Here is an 8,847-nt window from a genome sequence, read left to right on the forward strand (position 1 = left end):
TCCAAGTTTCCGGCTCATTGTCTCCCTCTAGACTTGGAAGTCAGGTAGGACAACAAATCACATTTTCTGTCCGCACAGCGCGACCAGTTTGATGTAGTGAAATACTGTTGAGTGGTATCGGTGCTTGGCATCGGCAAATTAAAAAACGAATACGAGTACGAGTATTTTAACGAAGTATCGGCCCGATACCCGATACTGATATCGGTATCGGTGCATCCCTACTTTCAATAACACATTTTCACTGCTTCTGAATTTCCTCATGGCTGTTGATGTCTATTGATATCGCTCATTTTGAAGATGACGCCAGAGGGCAATACGGATCCGTATCAGACCGGCGAGGAGGGTCGTTGCCATATAATAATAGATAATATTACTATTTCTAATATGTTTTTGAATTTTGACATTACTTACATCAACAAGGTCGTCACTGTCATCCAAACGTGGTGGGTCGTCATCGTTGGTACACATAAATACTGTCTCATCCAGTGAGAATAGACATGTGCGTTTAGGATTACTAGCCATAACTGTAAGACACACTGTTTCTCCTCAGGCGATCTGTCAGTAGTGAGGTGTAGCGAAGAAATAGCGAAGAAATACTTCAGAAAAGTCAATGACAGCATACCCAGTTTCCGGTTTCAAAATAAAAGTAAGATTTTAATTTATCCACTAGCGGGGTATTATTTCATGAATTAATGTTTTAGTATAAAAACTGTGTCTTTGGAGGCCGCTGTGGGATTTAGAGGGTTAATAAAGTTAAATAAAGACGACTGATGAAATTAAGAATGCAAATCATGGTGCCATGGTGTTCTCTCTCATTTCTGCTTAGCATCAGGTTGCCTAATTCGTGAGCCTGTCGACAGGGAATAAAAAACAAGGTTACGATCGGAATAATTTGACGGGCCAAAAGAAAAATCGCTGGCGGACCACAATTGGCCACCTGTTGCCGACCCATGATCTAATATATCCTATTCCCAGGCCTGTAAAAAGACATCTTACCGAATTGGTTTGGCCAAGACCATTTCTTTTGTATTCTTTTGGAATCAATTTTGGAATTAAGCTGGGAACCAAATATATGTTCCCCTGTTTCCGGTGTCGCTTCTTTGACCGTCGGACCGGCTAACCAGACGAGGACACGCACCACCTGTAGGGGGAGAATCCGTATTTCCCCTGGGATCCTTATTGAAACCGGAAGTGAGTACTTAATTCCGTTTAATGTATGCATTTGTAATTTGCTGCAGTATGTGGTGTACTGAATAGCAGTCTTTATAATAATTTACATCTGTAAAAATGTATTTGATAGTTTGCATCTTGTTTTTGCACTCAGAGCACGTCACCCCTAAACTCTAGGTCTAGCTAGCTTGTTAGTTATCCAGTTGCTCGCCAACTGACTAGTTCGTTATTTGCTGTTGCCACAGGCTTTTCTTATAGTCTTATAGAATAAAATGTGCTGACATTCGCATATTTTACACAACGGGTGTGATCACTTGTCGGGGATGACAAGTTTTAACCAACCAGAGACCGGGATTACGTACTCACTTCCGGTTTCAATACAGATCCCAGCGGAAATACGGATTCTCCCCCTACACCACCAATCAGCCGGTAATCCATTTATTCAAATTCACGAGTTTGTGCATCAACTCTGCTTACTCAAATAAATGGTGGAAAACAAGATTGATGTCCTAATCTCCTTGGCTTTGCATTTGTACTATATCCATCCGTGTGTGTTTGTGTGCGCTTGTATGCAAGGGCAATGTGTGTGTGTTAGCAGTCTTAGATCTGGGCAGAAGAGTGTCCTTCATGTACGGTCGCATCATGACCGTTACAAAGTTAGACATGGAATTATGTAAATAATTTAAAAGAAATAGAAATAGCCATTACTCATTAAGAGTCAAACAATATAATCTATACATTATAATTGCCCTTTTCATTATACTATTCTATAAAATATAAAGAATTTCTTTTTTTATTATTACAGTGGGGGTGGCATACAGTTTAAATTATTTTATAGGAACCATTGTGGGCTTCAGTTAACATATTAGTGGGATGGACGTGCATGCCTTACACTGAGGAATGGCAAATGTAATGTTTCTTAAATGCCATTTTCAGCTAAATCATGATCAAATCTTGCTGGAGTAACTTCCTAATTGAAAGTATCCCAAAAATGGGAAACTTTGGTCTTGATACAGCTGTATACACTGTCATGGTGTTCATTTTTTTCCATAAGCTAAGGGTGCAGAAATTCACATTAGTCATAACGCTAGAGGGCCCAATTATTAAATCAGATTACGTATCTAGTCATGCTCCCCTGTCTTTGTCTTTGGAGAATTGACTGTATGAGGGACCTTTATGAGCCACTGTCTTTGTCAAGCAATAAAACAGGCTGGAACTGACTAGCAGCAAGGGTTATCCTTCTGCTTTGTATTGGGGTGAGGAAGCATCTGTTAACCAGTGCACCTTTACTTTTATATGACTTTACAGAAACATTATACATACCAGAGTTACACCACTATACAGTTAAAGCTCTGTTGAATGTTTGAGCAGGGACACCAAAAAATACTATGATGGACAATATAACTGTGAATGTTTTTGTGGCAGTTTTTAAAATGGGTGGCTTTGACTTAGCAGAGACAGCAGCCTATGTGACTATTGCAATTGGAATTCTAATTTATGTATTTGCACTGTGTTCTAATTTGCTTCTTTTAGGAATCATAGCTGTCAATGCACATCTGCATCAGCCAATGTACCTATTATTGTTCAGTTTATCTTTCAATGACATTATAGGTGTGAGTGCCATGATTCCACCGGTTGTCTATAACCTGATGACAGAACAGAGACACACAAGTTTCCTTTCATGCCTGTTTCAGGCCTTATTCCTGCATTTGTATTCTGGTGCTACCTACCTCATTTTGTCAGCAATGGCTTTTGATAGATACATAGCTATATGCCACCCTTTAAGATATCATGCAATTATGTCCAAAACTACTGTCAATTACATCTTAATGTTATGCTGCTTAATTAATTTCCTTCTGGTGGGGTCTGTATTTGGGCTCACCTTGCGTTACCCATTTTGCTCAACACATGTCTCTAATTTCTACTGTGACAATATGTCAATCCTCAGGATGACTTGTGCAAAGGACATTACCATAAACAATCTTTACGGTTTATTTATCACAGGCTTTTATCATGGACTTGGTCTGTTTTCAATTGTATTTTCTTATACATTTATTCTAATTGCATGTTTCAGAAATAAGGACTCTGATGCTAGGTCAAAGGCTTTGTATACCTGTGCAACCCACTTCCTTGTGTTTGTGGTCTATGAATGCTCTGCCGTTGCAGTTGTTCTTGTATACAGAATTCCTCAAAGCCCTTTAAATCTGAAGAAGTTCATGGCAATGTCACTTGTAGTATTTCCTTCCTGTCTCAATCCAATCATATATGGAGCTAAAACTAAAGAGATCAATCAAAAGATAAAACAGATTTACAAAATATTTCACAGAAGTGCTTTGGAAAAACCAAGACTGAACAGAGTGAAAACAATAGCTGAATAAGCATTAAATAAGCGAATGAAAGCCTATCCCATGAATGTAAACACTGTTATTACGACTGTGTTCGTATTATGTGGTTGTGTAACCAGTTTGTTTATTTCCTTAGTATGGAATCTGCATCAGGTGTGAATGCTTGTGTGCATGTTAATTGGAGTGTGCAGGTATGAGGCGGTGACTGGTGGAACAGCTGCCGGCTTGCAAGTGGCTCTTGGCCGATGACTGCCCACAGTATAGGGAGCCCAGGTGCCATAGCCATGAAGCAGAGGAGTCACCCATCTTCCTCCTCTCCCAAACAGCCACACCTGTAGCTTTTGCCATGCAGATCGCTTTGTCGCTATAAGGTTGTAGGAGTAGGCCGCCATTTCTTTTGACGTTGTTTCTCCTGTGTATGTTAGACAGGGGTTGTGTTCTGGTTTATTGATTTTGGTTTAGGTTGTGTGGGTTATGTTTCTCTAGATACATTTGTTTGTTTGTTACTTTGGCTTTTTTCCCACTCTGAACTCCTTGGGAGTTGTAAATAACCTTGTAAGTAAATGATGCACTGGTTGAATCTCAACAATCCATTCCTGTGGCTGATTGGGACCTGGGGAAGATGAGTCACTTTCATGTTATATCGTGGCTGTTGTGACTCAATTTATAAAAGATTAACTATTCTCTGAACCATGAATACTCAGTTTGTGCAGTATATGGCTATGTAAGGGAAAGATTTTTGAAAAGCGTAATGAAATTTAAAATGCCAAACACACATTTAATACTGAAAAGTCTTTATTCTTGTTAGAAGAAAATGCACATGTACTGTTATAAGGAAATAAACATACGTTTAAATGCTTTGTATTGATATTTAATCCAAAAATAGCAAATTTTGGCAAACATTAGCTAATTCAAATTGTCTTGAGCAGGCCAAATGGAACTTCAAGAGATGTGACCAAATGAAGCCAAGTATAGGCATACCAAATTTCAAAATGTTAGCGTAAGTAGTGGATATTAAAACGTGTCTGCCCCATTGACAAAAATTCATGAAATCTGGCATGTGTCCCTGCATATCAGTAGTGATGCAGATTGTGATTTTGTATTAGTTTGTGATATTAGCTTGTGAAGAGAAGGTTATTGCTTTGAACATTATTCACTAGATGGTGCCACTCCACAAATAAATCATAATGAACTAGGGTAGAGCGCCCCCCAGAGGCCAACTGAACATTGCACATTATTCACCAGGTGGTGCTAATCCACAAATGAGCTGTAGTGAGCTAGGGTCACACGCCTCCTATAAGCCAACTTGCCATAAAAATGTTGTACATTTGGCAAAACAGTTGACAAGCTATTGTCCAAAAAAGTGCTTTGAGCCCACCCCACTTCAGGGAGCACTACAGCAAGAAGGGAAAAGGGACACACCCACTTAGGGACACAAACCTTATTCTATATCAGGCATGTGGGGATATAACCACATCAAGTTTAGTAAAGTCGAAGTATATGATATCATCGACAGAAAATCTGTACAAAAAATAAAATTAAACGGTCACAAAATATATATGAGCGCCCTGTGGTAGTCATAATAATAACATGTAGCTGCTCAGACGAACTAGATGAGAACAACAGGCTTCCACGCTAACTGGCTGATGAAGGGCAGCACAGTATTAATCATGAAAGGTTAATTAAAGGGTACAGGTATATTAATAATAATAATAATAATAAGAATATATTTTATTTCTAACTCAATGTTCATGAATAAAATCAAAAATAATTTGCTATAAAGTTAAAATCCTGCACAGGATCCTTTACAAAGTAAAAGGCCTGAGGATTGATCAGTAGCCTGTGCTGTCATCTAGTGGTCAGAGTGGTACTTACACCTGAAGTGCATCCAAACAAAAAAGGTCCTGTTGGCCATGACTGGAGAAAGCTGGTTGGAACATTGGTTGTGGGTGAAAAGTGAGACAGTGCTGTCAGGTGGAGAGGATTTCTCCAGACTGATGATAATCCACACTGCAGTAAAATATGTCAGGAATTCCAGTGAAAGGTGAGTTGCTGTAGTTCAGTCTCAAAAAGATACAAACAGGATTATCTACAGAAGGCTGATTTAAACTACCCCAGAGTGTACAAATATTAGTGAGGTCTCTGCACAGGTGTTTGATAGGGTATCAAGCATCAGTGGGGTCCAACTGATGTGGAGAGGGAAATTATTACCGCCAATGGCCATGTAGGTAATGTAAACCTCCTGAGGTGTATCAGCTGGAGTGGCTTCCATTTTATAAAATTGATCGGGTCAAAGAGGGAGTCGTTGTAGTTTTTAGATACAGCATATCGGTGTGTAATCCATAGTGGTGAACTGACAATCCAGTATTTGTATAGACATGACCCACTACTCAGTAGTGAGGCTGGATTTTTCAAAAACCATGAAACAGAAAGATTTGCACAGTATCTTTGTAAGAACTTTAGTTATGAAGTCTGTCACTGGTGTTTGGTTATAAGGCCTTACTGTCAGTCGCTGTTCCAGTTCATTCCAGAGGTGTATTCCACACCTTGTTTTGAAAACTATTTCTGTATGGACCTGACATTATTCTTGGGGGCATTAGAGGGAGAGGCCTTTTCCTAAAGTGGAGCATGCCATTGTCTAAATGATGTGCAGTGACCAGCTATGTAGGCTGAACAGTGTTGTTCAGTTTGGCAGCTGGTCTTAATGGCATTTATAACCCATGTGAGATTATTCCCATAAATTGTCTGCTTATTTCTGAAAGTATTGTAGTGCAGCCCCTACATTAGGCAACAAACATCAGCTTCTATAGCATCTATGTCAACCCACTCAACTCAAAAATACAGGAATACTTGATGAAACCACTCTTAGCTCAGTTTTTGAATTCTATGTTTATTTTCACAATGAGTATTGCTTTCCTTAACACATAAAGAGTAACAAATATGAAGATTAACTTTATAATCGGAAGTATTCGTAAAAATAACTTAACTTTGGTCTTGATCCATTGCCTCTTAGCTGTTTACACGGCCCTTGTTTTCATTGTAGCTGACAGTTGATCAGTTACTGAGCCCATGCAAGAAACCAGCACAGCTTAATGGAGAGTGCCCAACTATTAAATCAGGTGACGTATTTAGTTATGCTCGTCCACCTTTGTCTTTGGAGAACTGACTGTATGAGTCACGTGGACCAATCACTGGCTTTGTCATGTATTTGTCAGGCTATAACTGACTGATCACAGCATTTTAATAGGGTGAGAAAATATCTGTTAACTATACACTGCTTTTAAGCTATCATATGAATTTAGAAACCATATACCTGCCAGAGTACTTCAATTAACTGTTCTGTTGAATGATTGAGTGGGAAAACCACAAAATATTATGATGGACAACATAACTGTGAGTGTTTTTGTGTCTGTTTTTACAAAGGGTAGCTTTGACTTAGCACCCGAAGCAGTCTATGTAACTGTTGCCATTGGAATTCTAATTTATTTATTTGCACTGTGTTCTAATTTGCTTCTTTTAGGAATCATAGCTGTCAATGCACATCTGCATCAGCCAATGTACCTATTATTGTTCAGTTTATCTTTCAATGACATTATAGGTGTGAGTGCCATGATTCCACCGGTTGTCTATAACCTGATGACAGAACAGAGACACACAAGTTTCCTTTCATGTCTGTTTCAAGCCTTATGTATACACTGGTATGGGGGTGCTACTTACCTCATTTTGTCAGCAATGGCTTTTGATAGATACATAGCAATATGCCACCCTTTAAGATATCATGCAATTATGTCCAAAACTACTGTCAAATATATCTTTATGTTATGCTGGTTAATTAATTTTCTTCTGGTGGGGTCTGTATTTGGGCTCACCTTGCGTTACCCATTTTGCTCAACACATGTCTCTAATTTCTACTGTGACAATATGTCAATCCTCAGGATGACTTGTGCAAAGGACATTACCATAAACAATCTTTACGGTTTATTTATCACAGGCTTTTATCATGGACTTGGTCTGTTTTCAATTGTATTTTCTTATACATTTATTCTAATTGCATGTTTCAGAAATAAGGACTCTGATGCTAGGTCAAAGGCTTTGTATACCTGTGCAACCCACTTCCTTGTGTTTGTGGTCTATGAATGCTCTGCTGTCGTAATTGTTCTTGTATACAGAATTCCTCAAAGCCCTTTAAATCTGAAGAAGTTCATGGCAATGTCATTTGTAGTATTTCCTTCCTGTCTCAATCCAATCATATATGGAGCTAAAACTCAAGAGATCAAGCAGAAGATAAAACAGATATACAACTACAAAATATTTCACAGAAGTGCTTTGGGAAAACCAAGACTGAACAAAGTGAAAACAATTGCTGAATGAGCATCAGAAAACAAATGAAAGCCTACCCCATGAATGTTAACACTCTACTTTCAATTTCTAGAAGTTGTATCATTCTGTGAAGCGTGAATATCATACTCAGTTTGTACAGTATATGACTATATTAGTAAGATTGTACTTAAAAAACGTTATAACTTTGACGTGATAACTTTTAATTTCACATGTGATGTGTTAATCCTCCCCTAGCTATGGAGGGTAATAAAGCCATTGCTTATACCCAATTAAAGGGTTGCAGGTTAACCCCTAGCCAAAGTCAGTACCCATTTACAGCTGGATGGAATGAGATGACGCAGATAAAGTGCCTTGTCCAAGGACACAATGTGCAACACCAAGTGATTCGAACCTGGAATTCAACTTGCGACCCTTCAATTGCCAGCCCAACCCATTAGACCACAGAGCTACACACTCTGATAACATGTTATGTTATCAGGATATAAAAGTGTGTGAAAATGTATCTTTTGTATAGAGATTATGGTATACTGTATACAAGTGTTTCTCAAGATGCTATGCTTCTGATGGAAAAGGTGTCTCCTGTAAAAACTACTGTGATGTGCATAATAGGAAGGACCATGTATACTGTGTGATAACGGCACCATATATTGTCCTGTTTCCTTAAAATAGTCTGAGTTCCACTGAGGGAATTTTAAACTTCATGTCAGAGAAGTCAGTGCCCATGCCCACGTGTCTCTGATTTCTAAGTCATTTCTTACTACAACTGGAAATTAAATTAAGTAACAGGTTTGTGCACCAAAATGCAGTTTTACTTTAGGCATGACCTGGATCTACCATGAGGATAGCACTCGCAATCATTGTACTTTCATTAACTATTCAGATATCTTGCTTTATCTTATTTTAATTTGATTTGACAAAGTGTACTTTGATTAAATATTTAGCAATTCAAATATTAACTTCATGTAAAGCAAAGTAAAGACTTAAAATGCAC

General features: G+C 38.4%; 1 protein-coding gene across 1 annotated transcript; it reads left to right on the forward strand.

Moving 5' to 3' along the window:
* The first annotated feature begins 6,327 nt into the window (after positions 1–6,327).
* On the forward strand, positions 6,328–8,818 carry LOC116221780 (olfactory receptor 52D1-like). Its single transcript, XM_031572963.1, has one exon. It carries the CDS (start codon positions 6,891–6,893, stop codon positions 7,884–7,886), a length of 996 nt encoding a protein of 331 aa, XP_031428823.1. The 5' UTR covers positions 6,328–6,890; the 3' UTR covers positions 7,887–8,818.
* Positions 8,819–8,847: the final 29 nt, after the last annotated feature.

The sequence above is a fragment of the Clupea harengus genome, chromosome 9 (assembly GCF_900700415.2).
Source record: "Clupea harengus chromosome 9, Ch_v2.0.2, whole genome shotgun sequence".
In the NCBI taxonomy this organism is placed as follows: Eukaryota; Metazoa; Chordata; class Actinopteri; order Clupeiformes; family Clupeidae; genus Clupea; species Clupea harengus.